The sequence below is a fragment of the Salmo salar genome, chromosome ssa10, assembly GCF_905237065.1.
Source record: "Salmo salar chromosome ssa10, Ssal_v3.1, whole genome shotgun sequence".
Classification (NCBI taxonomy): domain Eukaryota; kingdom Metazoa; phylum Chordata; class Actinopteri; order Salmoniformes; family Salmonidae; genus Salmo; species Salmo salar.
This window is the reverse complement of record NC_059451.1, coordinates 19,652,320-19,673,155: the sequence shown is the minus strand read 5'-3', so window position 1 is coordinate 19,673,155 and position 20,836 is coordinate 19,652,320. Positions and strand designations below refer to the sequence as shown.

At 42.8% G+C, this 20,836-nt stretch overlaps 1 protein-coding gene across 4 annotated transcripts in view; it reads left to right on the top strand.

The window, feature by feature from the left end:
• Positions 1-3,309: 3,309 nt before the first annotated feature.
• Positions 3,310-20,836, top strand: part of pip5k1ca (phosphatidylinositol-4-phosphate 5-kinase, type I, gamma a) — a 92,016-nt gene continuing 74,489 nt past the window's right edge. For 2 of the 4 annotated variants that reach the window (XM_045687461.1, XM_014216260.2), the window contains exon 1: positions 3,310-3,721. In XM_045687461.1, the coding sequence (XP_045543417.1) occupies positions 3,592-3,721 (130 nt within the window). In that variant the 5' untranslated portion in view covers positions 3,310-3,591. The remainder of the gene's footprint in view (positions 3,722-20,836) is intronic. The other 2 variants (XM_014216262.2, XM_045687463.1) reach the window with 1 other exon arrangement.

Here is a 20,836-nt window from a genome sequence, read left to right as displayed (position 1 = left end):
TCTTCTCTATCTGCATTAACAAGGACAACACACAGGTCTTTCCATCATTGTATGATTTTGTGTGTGCAAATGAACTCAAGCTTATGGACAATGTCAAATGTGATATAGCGAAGCACCTGAGTGAGTTGGGTGTGCAATTACGCAGGTACTTTCCAGAAACGGATTACACAAACAACTGGATTCGTTATCCCTTTCATGCCCTGCCTCCAGTCCACTTACCGATAACTAAACAAGAGAGCCTCATCAAAATTGCAACAAGTGGTTCTGTGAAAATTTAATTTAATCAGAAGCCTCTGCCAGATTTCTGGATTGGGCTGCGCTTAGAGTATCCTGCCTTGGCAAATCACGCTGTTAAGACACTGATGCCCTTTGCAACCACGTACCTATGTGAGAGTGGATTCTCGGCCCTCACTAGCATTAAAACTAAATACAGGCACAGACTGTGTGTGGAAAATGATTTAAGACTGAAACTCTCTCCAATACAACCCAACATTGCAGAGTTATGTGCATCCTTTCAAGCACACCCTTCTCATTAACCTGTGGTGATTTATTCTAAATTTTCGATGAACAAATAACGTTTTATATGTAAGATGGCTAATTAAAGAGCAAAATGATTGATTATTATAATATTATTATTTGTGCCCTGGTCCTATAGGAGCTCTTTGTCACTTCCAACAAGCCAGGTTGTGACAAAAACTCACACATTCTTATGTTTAATAAATGTATCATAAAGTGTGTGTGTGTGGCAGGCTTACAATGATGGCAAAAAACAATATTTGAGAGTGCAATGACCCTGGTGCTAGAGGGGGTACACAGCGGGAGGTTGAATGTTTGAAGGGGTACGGGACTATAAATAGTTTGGGAACCACTGGCCCACAGCAAATTGAATATATTATGACATTGTTAGCATTAGCATCAACATACATTGTTTCATTTAATTTCACCTACATATTTAGATATTTCCATTTTCATTAAATGTTTTTGTTACATGTAATCTTTGGTTCAACCATAATGCATAATAAGCATAATCAACAGGGGGAACAATACTGGGTGTACGCTGATAAGCTGTAGAAAGAATACGGTCATAAGAAGGGCCTGAGAGCAAAGTGAATACTGAGACCACTAGGGGTCAATGTTGTACTAGGGTCAATCTGATAGACGACAAAATAACAAAGGTCAGGGTCCCTTCATCCCTTTAATGCCCAGCCAGTCTACAAAATTCCAAATACTATTTTCCTTTTTACTGTCTTACCTGCAGGTGTTTGTCAGTCATTCTGCAACCTGAACTTGTTCAATGATGAAAGAGGAGCAGCACCTTGTCACAATGCCAAGGATATCTGACCTATCCAAGGCAATCCCTGGCTTTTGTTTATGGGGTTAAATCAATATGTTAGTCTGAGAGTATTCCATATTTGTGTAGGATAGATGTACGTTCGGTCATCCTTCATTTTGAAAGGTCATGGACAGGGGTCAGCTACCCTCAATGCACCCACCTTTTTTGTGGATAAAACTTGTTGACCTTTTTTCTTCATTTAAAACAATCAATCAATCAAATTAGTTTGTTTGGTAGCCATTTTTGTTTAGTGTACAGCTAAGCCATTTTAAACATACAGTTGAAATCGGAAGTTTACTTACACTTAGGTTGGAGTCATTAAAACTCGTTTTTCAACCACTCCACAAATTTCTTGTTAACAAACTATAGTTTTGGCAAGTCGGTTAGGACATCTACTTTGTGCATGACACAAGTAATTTTTCCAACAATTGTTTATAGACAGATTATTTCACTTATAATTCACTGTATCACAATTCCAGCAGGTCAGAAGTTTACATACACCAAGTTGACTGTGCCTTTAAACAGCTTTGAAAATTCCAGAAAATGATGTCATGGCTTTATAAGCTTCTGATAGGCTAATTGACATCATTTGAGCCAATTGGAGGTGTACCTGTGGATGTATTTCAAGGCCTACCTTCAAATTCAGTGCCTCTTTGCTTGACATCATGGGAAAATCAAAAGGAATAAGCCAAGACCTCAGAAAAGCAATTGTAGACCTCCGCAGGGCTGGTTCATCCTTGGGAGCGATTTCCAAACACCTGAGGTACCATGTTCATCTGTACAAACAATAGTACGCAAGTATAAACACCATGGGACCATGCAGCCGTCATTCCGCTCAGGAAGGAGACACATTCTGTCGCCTAGAGATGAACGTACTTTTGTGCGAAAAGTGCAAATCAATCCCAGAACAACAGCAAAGGACCTTGTGAAGATGCTGGAGGAAACAGGGCCAAAAGTATCTTTATCCACAGTAAAACGAGTCCTATATCGGCATAACCTGAAAGGTCGCTTAGCAAGGAAGAAGCCACTGCTCCAAAACCGCCATAAAAAAAGCCAGACTACGGTTTCCAATTGCACATGGGGACAAAAATCATACTTTTTGGAGAAATGTCCTCTGGTCTGATGAAACAAAAATAGAACTGTTTGGCCATAATGACCATCGTTATGTTTGGAGGAAAAAGGGGGAAGCTTGCAAGCAGAAGAACACCATCCCAACCGTGAAGCACGGGGGTAGAAGCATCATGTTGTGGGGTTGCTTTGCTGCAGGAGGGACTGGTGCACTTCACAAAATACATGGCATTATGAGGAAGGAAAATTATGTGGCTATATTGAAGCAACATCTCAAGACATCAGTCAGGAAGTTAAAGCTTGGTCGCAAATGGGTCTTCCAAATGGACAATGACCCCAGCATACTTCCAAAGTTGTGGCAAAATGGCTTAAGGATAGCAAAGTCAAGGTATTGGAGTGGCTATCACAAAACCCTCACCTCAATCCTATAGAAAACACCAGCTCTGTCAGGAGGAATGGGCCAAAATTCACCCAATTTATTGTGGGAAGCTTGTGGAAAGCTATCCGAACCGTTTGACCCAAGTTAAACAATTTAAAGGCAATGGTACCAAATACAAATTGAGTGTATGTAAACTTCTGACCCACTGGGAATGTGATTAAATAAATAAAAGCTGAAATAAATCATTCTCTCTACTGTTATTATGACATTTCACATTCTTAAAATAAACAGGTAATTTTTACTAGGATTAAGTGTAAGAAATTGTGAAAAACTGAGTTTAAATGTATTTGGCTAAGGTGCATGTAAACTTCCGACTTTAATCCTAACCACACTTGTTAACCTTATGTCTATAATCGTAACCTTAAAAATTAAGACCAAAAAACCCATGTTTGTTTTCATCCGTTTTTATATTGCAAATTTTTACTTTGCGGCTGTGGTAACTAGTGACACCCCAAGCCAATGGAAAGCAGTAGTTCCTCAAAAATCAGTCTGAGGCAGACGGAAAAGGGTAAGCCAGCGTCTACAGCAGCAAGTGCAGTCGAACTGAGAGGGTTTGTGCCGCCAACGCGCTGATAACCACCGCACAGATGCCTGGCCCTGGGCCATAACGGATATCACCCGACATTTATTTTTTCATATCATCGTATGGTTTAGCTGTAGGACGTCGAATAACAACCGTTTGGTTTCTCAGAATTGCGCCATCGCTGTTGGTCCTTCATTTGGAGGGCTCGCCCTTTCTCCGGGAGTCTGAATGGAAGCAGCAGCCGAGGGAGCAGTTGGGCTGTCAGAGGCCAGGGAAGCGAGACCGTTATCCGGGGCTACAGCATCAGAGGATGCGGACACTGTCATTGGAATTAGCTACGGAAGGGACAGTGACATGGGTAACTATTTATTTGTATTGATTATATCTATAACCGGCATCGTATTAGCTATATTGATGCAGCTACAGCCGTGGCGGTGGTTCATCTACTTTTAGCCAGGTAACATGGCTAGCCAATAAACCATGCATGGAACGGAAGCTAACTGTTAGCCACACTGACTCAGCTAGCTATCAGATTAGGCCGGCAGTCATTGAGATTACAGTTAGCAGCAAACTAACCCACTAAATAGCACGTTCATTTAACTACATACAGGGGGGAAATAAGTACTTTTCAAATGGTTTTAGCTTGGACATTTCTCAGCTTGTATTGCTGCCAAACCGGGGGGCTCCAGGTCGTGGTTAGCGTGGACGGTTAGAGAAAGCAATCATCCATAGGCTTGATGAAGAAGCATGCCAGTGCTGCTGCCCTGTAATGTGTAAAATAGGACCGGCATTATTTAGCTAGCTACTATCTTGGAAATTAATCTTAAAAATGCTATTTTATTTGCCTTTTTTCCCCCATTTATCTTATCTAGTACAGGATGAAATACTTGTCTGCCTGATCCTGCTTTTCTTACTGCTCCACCTGAATCATTCGCTCAAGATGTAGAGAGCTACTGAATCATGAGACCTTTGATTTGTATGTTTTGTCATATAACTAAACAGGTCTGATAGTCCGGGGCAGCTCAAAAAGTGAAGTACAGATGCTCTTTGCAATGTATTAATTGATATTAGAAGGGGTGCCCAAAAATTGAGGCATGGCACCCCAAATATGTATTTACATAATCCAATTTGGCTGCCAATACGGATTTTGGCAAGTTGATATTGAATTATTGTTGCCATATATGATAAAAATTATATTTGAGTAGTGGACCAGTCTTCAACAATATGCCAGCCAGGTATTATATTTCATAAGCAACCAGCCTAAAGTGGCAGAAATGTCATGGAAACATCAGAAATCAACCTGTAAGCCACTGGAATTTTGTTTAACTATTACATGAAACACCTCAACAAATGTCTTTAAAAGGTTAAAAACACCACTTTATTAAGTTTGCAGGGTTTTTCTGCCATTGAAGTTCAAACAGTGTTAAAAATAAATACAAAAATCAGGTTGGAAAACACTTTCAGTGTAAACTTAAACTAAAACCAGATATAATGTATGTAGGAAAGATAGAGCTATGTATTTGTAAGTAATATAATCTTTGAGAACTAACAATCACCAAAAGGTAGACAGTCAGGGAGAATTTACCACAGACACGTTTGAAATACAAGAAGGCATTTTAAAGTGCACCAGGGATACTGGCAACTGTGATTCTTGAAATGCAGAGCCTATTGGAGTATTTTTTTAAATCTGAAATTATATTTTTGTTATATTGTTTGCTAGTTCAGCTGGTTAGCTAGCTCTGTATCATTAACCACCAAACGTTCCTAAAGCTAGCTAGCTAGCCACTTAATATAACTTGTTTTCCCAAAATATTAGTTGGCTAAGTAATATAACTCCCATCTGCTGTTGACACCAGTATATCATTTGAGAGCACTAGTTACATTTACATTACATTTACGTCATGTTGCAGACGTTCTTATCCAGAGCGACTTACAAATTGGTGCATTCACCTTATGATATCCAGTGGAACAATCACTTTACAATAGTACATCTATATATTTTGTGGGGGGGGGTTTAGAAGGATTACTTAATCCTATCCCAGGTATTCCTTAAAGAGGTGGGGTTTCAGGTGTCTCCGGAAGCTGGTGATTGACTCCGCTGTCCTGGCGTCGTGAGGGAGCTTGTTCCACCATTGGGGTGCCAGAGCAGCGAACAGTTTTGACTGGACTAAGCGGGAACTGTGCTTCGCAGAGGTAGGGAGGCGAGCAGGCCAGAGGTGGATGAACGCAGTGCCCTTCTTTGGGTGTAGGGACTGATCAGAGCCTGAAGGTACGGAGGTGCCGTTCCCCTCACAGCTCCATAGGCAAGCACCATGGTCTTGTAGCAGATGCGAGCTTCAACTGGAAGCCAGTGGAGTGTGCGGAGGAGCGGGGTGACGTGAGAGAACTTGGGAAGGTTGAACACCAGACGGGCTGCGGCGTTCTGGATGAGTTGTAGGGGTTTGATGGCACAGGCAGGGAGCCCCGCCAACAGCGAGTTGCAGTAATCCAGACGGGAGATGACAAGTGCCTGGATTAGGACCTGCGCCGCTTCCTGTGTGAGGCAGGGTCGTACTCTGCGAATGTTGTAGAGCATGAACCTACAGGATCGGGTCACCGCCTTGATGTTAGCGGAGAATGACAGGGTGATGTCCAGGGTCACGCCAAGGCTCTTAGCACTCGGAGGAGGACACAATGGAGTTGTCAACCGTGATGGCGAGATCATTGAAAGGGTAGTCCTTCCCCGGGAGGAAGAGCAGCTCCGTCTTGCCGAGGTTCAGCTTGAGGTGGTGATCCGTCATCCACACTGATATGTCTGCCAGACATGCAGAGATGCGATTTGCCACCTGGTTATCAGAAGGGGGAAAGGAGAAGATTAATTGTGTGTCGTCTGCGTAGCAATGATAGGAGAGACCATGTGAGGATATGACAGAGCCAAGTGACTTGGTGTATAGCGAGAATAGGAGAGGGCCTAGAACTGAGCCCTGGGGGACACCAGTGGTGAGAGCACGTGGTGCGGATACCGATTCTCGCCATGCCACCTGGTAGGAGCGACCTGTCAGGTAGGACGCAATCCAAGAGTGAGCCGCGCCGGAGATGCCCAACTCAGAGAGGGTGGAGAGGAGGATCTGATGGTTCACAGTATCTTAGGCAGCAGATAGGTCTAGAAGGATGAGAGCAGAGGAGAGTTAGCTTTAGCAGTGCGGAGAGCCTCCGTGACAGTTAGCTCCAAAAGTCGTTGGTTATAGGTTATAGCTTTGACAGCACGTTGATAGTGAATTCTGCACCATTCATTGGCTAGCTACACTACAAACAATTTTACTAGGTTCCGGTGAAGCAATTGTAATGACAGTCCACTAGGCTTGGGCGGTATACCATATATACCGTGTACTGGGTATTTGGAAATAGCCACGGGATGGTTTTTCAATACCGTTAACTATTTATTTTAAGTTTTTCAATGCATTTTTATATTTATATATACTTTTTAAGTAAATACCTGCAGTCAACCTGTGCAATACGTTAGGAGATAATGCAGAATGCGTTCTTCATTTCAACTGTCACATTATTTTACATTATGAACGTTACTGAGCCAGTCATGTGTTTGTAAATAGCACAACAGGAGAAAGCGGGAGCAGGTGAGTCTAACTGTGTATTAACAGGGGTTGTGTTTTATATTGAAAGTCGTGTTTTTTTTTTGCTTCAATAGAGTGATCAGGGATGTGCAACTATAGTTTTCCTTCACAGAAAATACATTAGTGCAACAAATTCAGCAGAAAATAGCTTAATTTTCATCAGATGACAGCAGAAGTGCAACGCTATTTGGTTGGCAGCCACACAATTAAATTAGCTTACAATGAAAAACCATGGTATTTTTTGCAAAAATGCATGGCCATCATATTTCTAATCTTTATCATAGAAAGAATGCCAGCTACATTTCCTAATGATTTGCTTAAAGTTAATCTTACATTTTACAGGAGAACAGTAGGCTGGCTACACCGAGAAAAGTAGCTACACATCAGTCAGAGCACTGTCTGCTGAAAGAATGCCCTTTTGTGAATTCTCATCCGAGTGGAGAAGTGCAACTGAAGCACAGAATTTGTCTGTCTGATGCTGAGCAAAAATTACAATAAGAAGCATTTTAGATCTACATTTACAAAACGCATCAAGATATTTTTAAGTTATCTATTTTCCTGCAAGAAAAACGCAGAAATGTTAACGTGACTCCTAAGTTTAACTTGCTAGTTATCTATGTAAGTGGCTTAATTAGTAAGGTGACGGGGCATCATATTGTGTTAGCTCTGAGCCGTGTTTGAGAAGTCATAGCTCTTTTGGGTGAGTTATTTGTACAGCTGCCACTATCTTGATTTTCTTACGTTTTTTTTCTCCTCTCCGTTTTTGACCCATCAGCTCCTCCCCCATCTTCCCTGAACATAGCAGGCAGGCCCGTTGCCCTAGCGACTCCAGACTCCACACAGACACAGCATGTAGGCCTACACATGCTGCACCAGAGCCAGTACTGTTCTTACTTCAGACAAGCATGCGTCCAAACTTTGCTCATTTACATAATGTGTCTCATTCACATTCATTTTGTAAAATGTTCAAACTCACCAAAAATGACATTTGGTAGCTCCTACCAATAACTTTGAGCTGGATTGCCTGTCTTTGCAATTAGTTATTTTTTTCGTTTGCCCTTGTTAAAATATTTAGCTTGCTGATTTAATGGAAATTTGCTATTAATTGAGCTAATTTTGTTAGCATTCTGGTGAAGGTGTTTGGTGCTGACAGAGATGGACGCCTCGCTTCACGTTCTTAAGACACTATGCAGTATTTTGTTTTTTTACAGATTATTTCTTACACTGTTACACCAGGAAATCTTAAGTCTTATTACATACAGCCGGGAGTAACTATTGGATATAAGAGCAACGTCAACTCACCAACATTACGACCAGGAATACGACTTTCCCGAAGCGGATCCTCTATTTGGACCACCACCCAGGACAATGGATCGGATCCCAGTAGGCGACCCAAAACAACGGTGCCGCAGAAGGGGCAGACGGAGCGGTCTTCTGGTCAGGCTCCGTAGACTGGCACACCGCTCCCGAGTATACTACTCGCCAATGTCCAGTCTCTTGACAACAAGGTAGACGAAATTCGAGAAAGGGTTGCCTTCCAGAGAGACATCAGAGATGGTAACATTCTTTGTTTCATGGAAACATGGCTCACTCGGTATACGTTATCAGAGTCGGTACAGCCTCCCGGTTTCTTCATGCATCGCGCCGACAGAAACAAACTTCTCTCTGGTAAGAAGAATGGCGGGGGTGTATGCCTTATGATTAACGAGTCGTGGTGTGATCATAACAACATACAGGAACTCAAGTCCTTTTGTTCACCTGACCTAGAATTCCTTACGATCAAATGCCAACTGCATTATCTACCAAGAGAATTCTCTTCTATTATAATCACAGCCGTGTATATCCCCCCCAAGCAGACACCTCGACGGCCCTGAAAGAACTTCATTGGACTCTATGTAAACTGGAAACCACATTTCCTGAGGCTGAATTTATTGTAGCTGGGGATTTTAACAAAGCTAATCTGAAAACAAGGCTCCCTAAATTTTATCAGCATATCGAATGCGTGACCCGAGCTGGCAACACCCTGGATCATTGCTACTTCAATTTCCGCGACGCATACAAAGCCCTCCCTCGCCCTCCTTTCGGCAAATCTGACCATGACTCCATTTTGTTGCTCCCACCCTATAGACAGAAACTAAAACAGGGAACACCCGTGCTCAGGTCTGTTCAACGCTGGTCTGACCAATCTGATTCCACGCTTCAAGATTGCTTCGATCACGTGGACTGGGATATGTTCCGGATAGCATCGGGCAATAACATTGATGTATACGCTGATTCGGTGAGCGAGTTTATTAGGAAGTGCATCGGTGATGTTGTACCCACGGTGCCTCTATTAAAACCTCCCCAACCAGAAACCGTGGATTGATTGATGGCAGCAAGGTGACCACTTTCAAGTCAACCGAAACATGACCGGATACCAACAGTGTAGCTATTCCCTCCGCAAGGCAATCAAACAAGCTAAGCGTCAGTATAGAGACAAAGTAGAGTCGCAACTCAACGGCTCAGACACGAGACGTATGTGGCAGGGTCTACAGTTAATCACGGACTACAAAAAGAAAACCAGTCATGTTACACAGATGTCTTGCTCCCAGACATACTAAACAACTTCTTTGCTCACTTTGAGGACAATACAGTGCCACTGACACGGCCCGCTACCAAAACCTGTGGGCTCTCCTTCATCCCAGCGAACGTGAGTAAAACATTTAAACGTGTTAATCCTCGCAAGACTGCCGGCCCAGGTGGCATCCCTAGCCGCGTCCTCAGAGCATGCGCAGACCAGCTGGCTGGTGCGTTTACGGACATATTCAATCAATCCCTATCCCAGTCTGCTGTTCCCACATGCTTCAAGAGGGCCACCATTGTTCCTGTTCTTAAGAAAGCGAAGGTAACTGAGCTAAATGACCCGTAGCACTCACTTCCGTCATCATGAAGTGCTTTGAGAGACTAGTCAAGGATCATATCACCTCCACCCTACCTGACACTAGACCCACTCCAATTTGCTTACCGCCCCAATAGGTCCACAGACGACGCAACCACAACCACACTGCACACTGCCCTAACCCATCTGGACAAGAGGAATACCTATGTAAGAATGCTGTTCATCGATTACAGCTCAGCATTTAACACCATAGTACCCTCCAAACTCGTCATTAAGCTTGAGGCCCTGGGTCTGAACCCCGCCCTGTGCAACTGGGTCCTGGACTTTCTGACGGGCCGCCCCCAGGTGGTGAGGATAGGAAATAACATCTACAAACTACCTGTCCTCCAGGACACCTACACCACCCAATGTCACAGGAAGGCCAAAAAGATCAAGGACAACAACCACCCGAGCCACTGCCTGTTCACCCCGCTATCATCCATAAGGCGAGGTCAGTACAGGTGCATCAAAGCTGGGACCGAGAGACTGAAAAACAGCTTCTATCTCAAGGCCATCAGTCTGTTAAACAGCCATCACTAACATTGAGTGGCTTATGCCAACATACAGACTCAATCTCTAGCCACTTTAATAATTAGATGTAATAAATGTATCACTAGTCACTTAAACAATGCCACTTCATATAATGTTTACATACCCTACATTACTCATCTCATATGTATATTCTGTACTAGAGGTCGACCGATTATGATTTTTCAACACCGATTATTGGAGGACCAAAAAAAGCCGCTGCCGAATATTCGGCCGAAGTTTTATTTTATTTGTATTTTTCTTCCCCTTTTCTTATTTTTGTCTTTTTTCCCTTCTTTTTTTCTTTATTTATTTGTAATAATGACAATTACAACAATACTGAATGAACACTTATTTTAACGTAATATAATACATCAATAAAATCAATAATGAAACATGTTCAATTTGGTTTATATAATGCAAAAACAAAGTGTTGGAGAAGTAAAAGTGCAATATGTGCCATGTAAAAAAGCTAACGTTTAAGTTCCTTGCTCAGAACATATGAAAGCTGGTGATTCCTTTTAACATGAGTCTTTAATATTCCCAGGTAAGAAGTTTTAGGTTGTAGTTATTATAGGAATTATAGGACTATTTCTCTCTATACGATTTGTTTTTCATATACCTTTGACTATTGGATGTTCTTATAGGCACTTTAGTATTGCCAGTGTAACAGTATAGCTTCCGTCCCTCTCCTCGCTCTTACCTGGGCTGGAACCAGGAACACATCGACAACAGCCACCCTCGAAGCAGCGTTACCCATGTAGAACAAGGGGAAAAACTACTCCAAGTCTCAGAGCGAGTGACGTTTGAAACGCTATTAGCGCGCACCTGGCTAACTAGCTAGCCATTTCACATCGGTTACACCAGCCTAATCTTGGGAGTTGACAGGCTTGAAGTCATAAACAGCGCAATGCATTGCGAAGGGCTGCCTGCAAACGCACGAAAGTGCTGTTTGAATGAACGCTTACGAGCCTGCTGCTGCCTACCACCGCTCAGTCAGACTGCTCTATCAAATCATAGACTTAATTATAACATAATAACACACAGAAATACGAGCCTTAGGTCATTAATATGGTCGAATCCGTAAACTATCACGTTTTTTTCTTTCAGTGAAATGCGGAACCGTTCCGTATTTTATCTAACGGGTGGCATCCATAAGTCTAAATATTCCTGTTACATTGCACAACCTTCAATGTTATGTCATAATTACGTAAAATTCTGGCAAATTAGCCAGGCGGCCCAAACTGTTGCATATACCCTGACTCTGCGTGCAATGAACGCAAGAGAACTGACACAATTTCACCTGGTTAATATTGCCTGCTAACCTGGATTTCTTTTAGCTAAATATGCAGGTTTAAAAATATATACTTCTGTGTATTGATTTTAAGAAAGGCATTGATGTTTATGGTTGGAGCAACGTGTACCTGAGCGATTAAATGCCACGCAGGACAGGCTAGATAAACTAGTAATATCATCAACCATGTGTAGTTAACTAGTGATTATGATTGATTTTTATAAGATAAGTTTAATGCTAGCTAGCAACTTACCTTGGCTTCTTAATGCATTCGCGTAACAGGCAGGCTCCTCGTGGAGTGCAATGTAAAGCAGGTGGTTAGAGCGTTGGACTAGTTAACCGTAAGGTTGCAAGATTGAATCCCTGAGCTGACAAGGTTAAAAATCTGTCGTTCTGCCCCTGAACAAGGCAGTTAACCCACCGTTCCTAGGCCGTCATTGAAAATAAGAATGTGTTCTTAACTGACTTGCCTAGTTAAATAAAGGTCTAAAAAATATATATATTTAAAAATGTAAAAAAAAAAAAAATGCCCGAATCAGCGTCCAAAAATACCAATTTCCGATTATGAAAACGTTTTTGGTGCACCCTTGTGTACTTAGCCGATAATACCGTATATTCCGGGATGAGAGAAAGACGGTATGACGATATGAAAATCTGGATACCGCCCTACCCTACAGTCCTCCACAACATACCCAAGAGAATCCTGATTAGCAAGGGGTAGTCTGTGTTTAATTCATTTCATTGTGTATTAGAAACCGGTTGAGATCACTGCGAGGGGATTTCACCAGTGGTTAAATGGGGAATTGGGCTTCCCAGCAAAACATTGTCCGAGGTTACAACAATAACCTTAGTGAAGTCCCAATTGAAAATTCATGTTTTTTTCTGGATCAAAAAGGGGCTTAAGTGGTGGGTGTGACAGGGTGCTGCAATGGGCGCTGTCAGCACAGCATAATGTTAGAACATTTTAAAGGCCTTACTTGTTTTATTTTTTTGTTAGCAATTTTATAATTTTTAAGCCAATTTTATGCAATTCTCCTCGGAGCCAAGATACACCTTTGCAGTGTTAAAGTTAATTTCCTGCAAGTCTACACATTTTGCCTTGGAGCTGAGAGAAAATGTTGCCGTTTTAAAGAAATTCCTGCAATTCTATGCATTTTGCCATGGCTAATGCTGTTCTTTTGGTCAAACCTGATAACAAAATCATTACTGTTAAATTCATTGTTTTGAGAATTTAATATCCCTGCTGTGTAGGTGTTTTTTGGGGGATTGTTAGTTCTCTAAGATTATTTAGAAATGATAGTGTACCTATCTTTTCGACATACTTTATATCAGGGTTTAGTCGTTTAAGTTAACACTAAGTGTCTTTCCATAAAAAATGTTTTTTTTTAACAGAGAACCCCACTGCCTTCCAGAGATAGATGGTAGCGGGACCTGAGCTGGCCAAACTACTGGTTGATTTTGAATCCCAGCTTTTGAATATAGAGTCCATCACACCAGCAAGCATTCAAAAAATAAGTGGCCAGCTTGTGCAACACAATCTCAAGCATGGGGAGCCCATTCCTACTGTAGATAAATGTCCAGAGCTTCTGGTTTTGGATACACGCAGTTGTGCAAGCAAAGATGTCATTACCACTGACCGCACCATTGATTAACTAGGCACTTCTCAATATAAAAAAATAGCCCAAGGAAGTTGTTGTGGATAGGAACACTTCCATCCATCATAGCATTCATTTACCACTGCTTAAAAATGCTAAAGCAAAGCCAGTCACAAAAGAGATAAAGCAACTATCAGCATTAAAAAGTGATTGTAGACTTGTCAGCCTATATTTCACTGCGAGCAACTTCCGAGATGGAAACCTGGACAAGTTTGTCTCTCATTAGAATACACCAATGTCCTCCAGCCCTTTCAAATAACAGAATGCTTAACCTGCCAACCCAAAAATCTGATCTGCTAGGTTTGATCGCTGTAGATTCCTACCCACCTGTGCCCTCTTCTTTTGATGCCAAAACCACTGATGGAGCTTTCATTGTCCATTCCTTGCCTACCCACCAAGTTTCCACATTTGGCAAATATGGCAGTAGTGGGCAATTCCAGTGGTATGGATATGTCACGAACCGGCTCGAAGCTCGTAACAAAAAAATGGGAGACAACGTGGAGATAAGGAATAAAAAATATATATTTAGTAACTGAAGTAACCTATATACAATAAACAATGGTGTTAGTAGTGTAAGTGAGTGGTTGTGTGCAAATATGTGATAATGAGGGGTGTTGAAGGGTGCCAAAGCCACAAAAATGCCACAACCAAAATCCAACAGCGTGTCTGCATGGAGAGAGTTTCCTCAATGAATGGGGAAAAGGAGTATTTTCTCCCGGGACACACCCGGGCCCAGGTAGGAGGGTCATCATAAATGTGACATTTGCAGACAAAATGAGAAACAAAATGTCTCATAGAATTGACTTATCAAAGGGGCCTCCCGAGTGGCACAGCTGTCTCTTTTGATGACTGTGCTAGAGGCGTCACTACAGACCTGGGTTCGATCCCAGACTGTCGTAGCCATCCGCGACCGGGAGACCCGTGAGTCGGTGCACAATTGGCCCAGCGTTGTCTGGGTTTTTTATTTTATTTATTTCACCTTTATTTAACCAGGTAGGCAAGTTGAGAACAAGTTCTTATTTACAATTGCGACCTGGCCAAGATAAAGCAAAGCAGTTCGACACATACAACAACACAGAGTTACACATGGAGTAAAACAAACATACAGTCAATAATACAGTAGAAAAATAAGTCCATATACAATGTGAGCAAATGAGGTGAGAGAAGGGAGGTAAAGGCAAAAAAGGAGATGGTGGCAAAGTAAATACAATATAGCAAGTAAAACACTGGAATGGTAGATTTGTAGTGGAAGAAAGTGCAAAATAGAAATAATGGGGTGCAAAGGAGCAAAATAAATAAATAAATAAATAACAGTAGGGGAAGAGGTAGTTGTGTGGGCTAAATTATAGATGGGCTATGTTCAGGGGCAGTGATCTGTGAGCTGCTCTGACAGCTGATGCTTAAAGCTAGTGAGGGAGATAAGTGTTTCCAGTTTCAGAGATTTTTGTAGTTCGTTCCAGTCATTGGCAGCAGAGAACTGGAAGGAGAGACGGCCAAAGGAGGAATTGGCTTTGGGGGTGACCAGAGAGATATACCTGCTGAAGCGCGTGCTACAGGTGGGTGCTGCTATGGTGACCAGTGAGCTGAGATAAGGGGGGACTTTACCTAGCAGGGTCTTGTAGATGACCTGGAGCCAGTGGGTTTGGCGACGAGTATGAAGCGAGGGCCAGCCAACAAGAGCGTACAGGTCGCAGTGGTGGGTAGTATATGGGGCTTTGGTGACAAAACGGATGGCACTGTGATAGACTGCATCCAGTTTATTGAGTAGGGTATTGGAGGCTATTTTGTAAATGACATCGCCGAAGTCAAGGATCGGTAGGATGGTCAGTTTTACGAGGGTATGTTTGGCAGCATGAGTGAAGGATGCTTTGTTGCGAAATAGGAAGCCAATTCTAGATTTAACTTTGGATTGGAGATGTTTGATGTGAGTCTGGAAGGAGAGCTTACAGTCTAACCAGACACCTAGGTATTTGTAGTTGTCCACATATTCTAAGTAAGAACTGGACGGGCGGGCAGGTGTGGGCAGTGATCGGTTGAAGAGCATGCATTTAGTTTTACTTGTATTTAAGAGCAGTTGGAGGCCACGGAAGGAGAGTTGTATGGCATTGAAGCTTGTCTGGATGGTTGTTAACAGTGTCCAAAGGGCCAGAAGTATACAGAATGGTGTCGTCTGCGTAGAGGTGGATCAGAGACTCACCAGCAGCAAGAGCGACATCATTGATGTATACAGAGAAAAGAGTTGGCCCAAGAATTGAACCCTGTGGCACCCCCATAGAGACTACCAGAGGCCCGGACAACAGGCCATCCGATTTGACACATTGAACTCTATCAGAGAAGTAGTTGGTGAACCAGGCGAGGCAATCATTTGAGAAACCAAGGCTATTGAGTCTGCTGATGAGGATGTGGTGATTGACAGAGTTGAAAGCCTTGACCAGGTCAATGAATACGGCAGCACAGTATTTCTTATCGATGCGGTTACGATATCGTTTAGGACCTTGAGTGTGGCCGAGGTGCACCCATGACCAACTCTGAAACCAGATTGCATAGCGGAGAAGGTGCGGTAGGATTCGAAATGGTCGGTAATTTGTTTGTTGACTTGGCTTTCGAAGACCTTAGAAAGGCAGGGTAGGATAGATATACGTCTGTAGCAGTTTGGGTCAATAGTGTCCCTTCCTTTGAAGAGGGGGATGACAGCAGCTGCTTTCCAATCTTTTGGAATCTCAGACGACACGAAAGAGAGTTGAACAGGCTAGTAATAGGGGTTGCAACAATTTCGGCAGATCATTTTTGAAATAAAGGGTCCAGATTGTCTAGCCCGGCTGATTTGTAGGGGTCCAGATTTTGCAGCTCTTTCAGAACATCAGCTGACTGGATTTGGGAGAAGGAGAAATGGGGAAGGCTTGGGCGAGTAGCTGTTGACCGCGGTAGGGGTAGCCAGGTGGAAAGCATGGCCAGCCGTAGAAAAATGCTTATTGAAATTCTCAATTATAGTGGATTTATCAGAGGTGACAGAGTTTCCTATCTTCAGTGCAGCTGGGAGGAGGTGTTCTTATTCTCCATGGACTTTACAGTGTCCCAGAATGTTTTTTGAGTTTGTTTTGCAGGAAGCAAATTTCTGCTTGACAAAGCTAGCCTTGGCTTTTCTAACTGCCTGTGTATATTGATTTCTAACTTCCCTGAAAAGTTGCATATCACGAGGGCTGTTTGATGCTAATGCAGAATGCCACAGGATGTTTCTGTGTTGGTTAAGGGCAGTCAGGTCTGGAGAGAACCAAGGACTATATCTGTTCCTGGTTCTATATTTCTTGAATGGGGCATGCTTATTTAAGATGGTGAGGAAGGCATTTAAAAAAAATAACCAAGCATCCTATACTGACGGGATGAGGTCAATATCCTTCCAGGATACCCGGGCCAGGTCGATTAGAAAGGCTTGCTCGCTAAAATGTTTCTTGTCTGAAAATGTTGTAGTTAGGGATGAAGATTTCAGAGTTTTTGGTGGACTTCCTAAGCCAGGATTCAGACACGGCTAGGACATCCAGGTTGGCAGAGTGTGCTAAAGCAGTGAATAAAACAAACTTAGGGACAAGGCTTCTAATGTTAACATGCATGAAACCAAGGCTATTACAGTTGCAGAAGTCATCAAAAGAGAGCGCCTGGGGAATAGGAGTGAAGCTAGGCACTGCAGGGCCTGGATTCACCTCTACATCACCAGAGGAACAGAGGAGGAGTAGAATAAGTGTACGGCTAAAAGCTATGAGAACTGGTCGTCTATGACGTCCAGAATAGAGAGTAAAAGGTGCAGGTTTCTGGGGGCGATAAAATAGCTTCAAGGTATAATGTACAGACAAAGGTATGGTAGGATGTGAATACAGTGGAGGTAAACCTAGGCATTAAGTGATGATGAGAGAGATATTGTCTCTAGAAACATAATTGAAACGAGAAGATGGGGAGGGAGGGTTTGACCGGCCAGGATGTCCTTGTCCCATCATGCTCTAGGGACTCCTTGTGGCGGGCCAGGCGCATGTGCGCTGACGTCGGTCGCCGGCTGTACGGGGTTTCCTCTGACAGGTTGGTGCGGCTGGCAGGGTCATGTTTCAGAGGACGCATGGCTCCTGAACTTCTTACAGGAATTGCAGCGATGGGACAAGACTGGAAGTACTATTTGGACATAATGAAATTGGGGAGAAAAAGGGTTACAAAGTACCAAAAAAGAGTCAAATACAGTTGAAGTCGGAAGTTTATATACACCTTATCCAAATACATTTAAACTCAGTTTTTCACAATTCCTGACATTTAATCCTAGTAAAAATTCCCTGTCTTAGGTCAGTTAGGATCACCACTTTATTTTAAGAATGTGAAATGTGAGAATGATTTATTTCAGCTTTCATTTCTTTCCTCACATTCCCAGTGGGTCAGAAGTTTACATACACTCAATTAGTATTTGGTAGCATTGCCTTTAAATTGTTTAACTACCTTGACTTTGTTGTCCTTAGCCATTTTGCAACAACTTTGAAAGTGTGCTTGGGGTCATTGTCCATTTGGAAGACCCATTTGTGACCAAGCTTTAACTTCCTCACTGATGTCTTGAGATGTTGCTTCAATATATCCACATAATTTTCCTTCCTAGTTAAATAAAGGTTAATAAAAAAAAATGCTCCAGTTCGCAGAACACATGATTGCAGTTCAAATGAGAACGTGAGTACACCTGAAATATACTGCTGAAAAAAATAAAGGGAACACTTAAACAACACAATGTAACTCCAAGTCAATCACACTTCTGTGAAATCAAACTGTCCACTTAGGAAGCAAAACTGTTTTGGTCACTTTTGAATGCTGGCGGTGCTTTCACTCTAGTGGTAGCATGAGACAGAGTCTACAACCCACACAAGTGGCTCAGGTAGTGCAGCTCATCCAGGATGGCACATCAATGCGAGCTGTGGCAAGAAGGTTTGCTGTGTCTGTCAGCGTAGTGTCCAGAGCATGGAGGCGCTACCAGGAGACAGGCCAGTACATCAGGAGACGTGGAGGAGGCCGTAGGAGGGCAACAACCCAGCAGCAGGACCGCTACCTCCGCCTTTGTGCAAGGAGGAGCAGGAGGAGCACTGCCAGAGCCCTGCAAAATGACCTCCAGCAGGCCACAAATGTGCATGTGTCTGCTCAAACGGTCAGAAACAGACTCCATGAGGGTGGTATGAGGGCCCGACGTCCACAGATGGGGGTTGTGCTTACAGCCCAACACTGTGCAGGACGTTTGGCATTTGCCAGAGAACACCAAGATTGGCAAATTCGCCACTGGCGCCCTGTGCTCTTCACAGATGAAAGCAGGTTCACACTGAGCACATGTGACAGTCTGGGGACACCGTGGAGAACGTTCTGCTGCCTGCAACATCCTCCAGCATGACCGGTTTGGCGGTGGGTCAGTCATGGTGTGGGGTGGCATTTCTTTGTGGGGCCGCACAGCCCTCCATGTGCTCGCCAGAGGTAGCCTGACTGCCATTAGGTACCGAGATGAGATCCTCAGACCCCTTGTGAGACCATATGCTGGTGTGGTTGGCCCTGGGTTCCTCCTAATGCAAGACAATGCTAGACCTCATGTGGCTGGAGTGTGTCAGCAGTTCCTGCAAGAGGAAGGCATTGATGCTATGGATGATCTTATGATGGCCAGGTGAGCTATGATCGGTTTACTGTTGTGCGCATTCCCCAGACCTGAATCCAATTGAGCACATCTGGGACATCATGTCCCCGCTCCATCCACCAACGCCACGTTGAACCACAGACTGTCCAGGAGTTGGCGAATGCTTTAGTCCAGGTCTGGGAGGAGATCCCTCAGGAGACCATCCGCCACCTCATCAGGAGCATGCCCAGGCGTTGTAGGGAGGTCATACAGCCACGTGGAGGCCACACACACACTTCTGAGCCTCATTTTGACTTGTTTTAAGGACACTACATCAAAGTTGGATCAGCCTGTAGTGTGGTTTTCCACTTTAATTTTGAGTGTGACTCCAAATCCAGACCTCCATGGGTTGATAAATTGGATTTCCATTGATTATTTTTGTGTGATTTTGTTGTCAGCACATTCAACTATGTAAAGAAAAAAGTATTTAATAAGATTATTTCATTCATTCAGATCTAGGATGTGTTATTTTAGTGTTCCCTTAATTTTTTTGAGCAGTGTAGTTCACACAGATAAAGATTGCCCACTAGCTTGTTTGCTAACATATACACACTTCGGAAGCAGTATGAAGGGCATGAACAATTTATCATTATCGCGTTATGCACTAATGCTGATAAGTGAGTTATTGATCATGTTAGGAAACATCCGTAACGGTCACATCCGTAACTCTTAGAACAAGTACTGACAAAGAGAGAAAGGAAACCAATTATACATCACCTAAGCCCTTGATGAAAGTTAGCTTTGCACAGAACGTTTGCATACAATCATACTCGAAACACATCCACAATAACAACCTTTCCTCAAAAATGTTACGGATGTGACACTGCCTGTCCAAATCAGTGTTCTATCTTTGCTAGATTGTAGAACTAGCGGTCAATGGACAAAAATGTGTTTGATATTGTTTTATTAACCTTACGACTTGGTCAGAAACACAGGGGGACAGATGTGAGTACCAAAACAAGTTACGTGAGCCATTGCCAAAAGCAGTAAAACCTGGTTGAACTGAAAATACTTATTTCGGGACTTAGTATCCTTTGTACTAACAATAATATTCAATTTGGCAAATATGTAGTCTTTACTTAAATACACACATTCAAGGTAAATATGAAAGTAGTTTAATTATGAAATAAGCTATTGCTCAGGTTGACCTTACTATGGAATTGCTCTATTGTCTTCCTGCCTTGGGTATAGCACCAATTGAAAAACTGCAATAGAATCGATAGTGTGGGACACATACAAATAAGTTGTCCAAAACGAGGTGTCCGAAAAGAATGTTTGAGAGACAACAAAGCTTCCATGTAAGTTCTCTGATTTTCTCGGAAATCCTAATAACAAACATGAGCTTTACAAAAGGTTCACACAGAAGGTGTGGACCAATGAATTTGAAGATGAAAAAGAGATCTATGCTACAATTGATGAGTCTGGTCTCAAAGGGTTATCTGACATCAATGCTGGAATGTGACCATGAAGAGGCAGACACGAGTATTCCTTCATCTTAAATATGCCCTTTCAATGGGTGCACAAACAATTATCATTCAGACAGTGGAAACAGACATCATTGTCCTCCTTGCTGAGCTGTTCTTCCAATTTACCAAGGATTATCCAACCATAAAGCTGTGGGTTGCTTTTGGAAAGGGGAAAAACTAACAGGAGATTTACATCAACACCATCTATGAGAAGCTTGGAATGCACAAGAGTTTGGCTTTCATGCATTTACAGGTTACAACCCTTTGTGGAAAGGGCATAAAGACAGCTTGGAGTTTATGGAAGTTCATGGCAGCTGAACCATTTCAA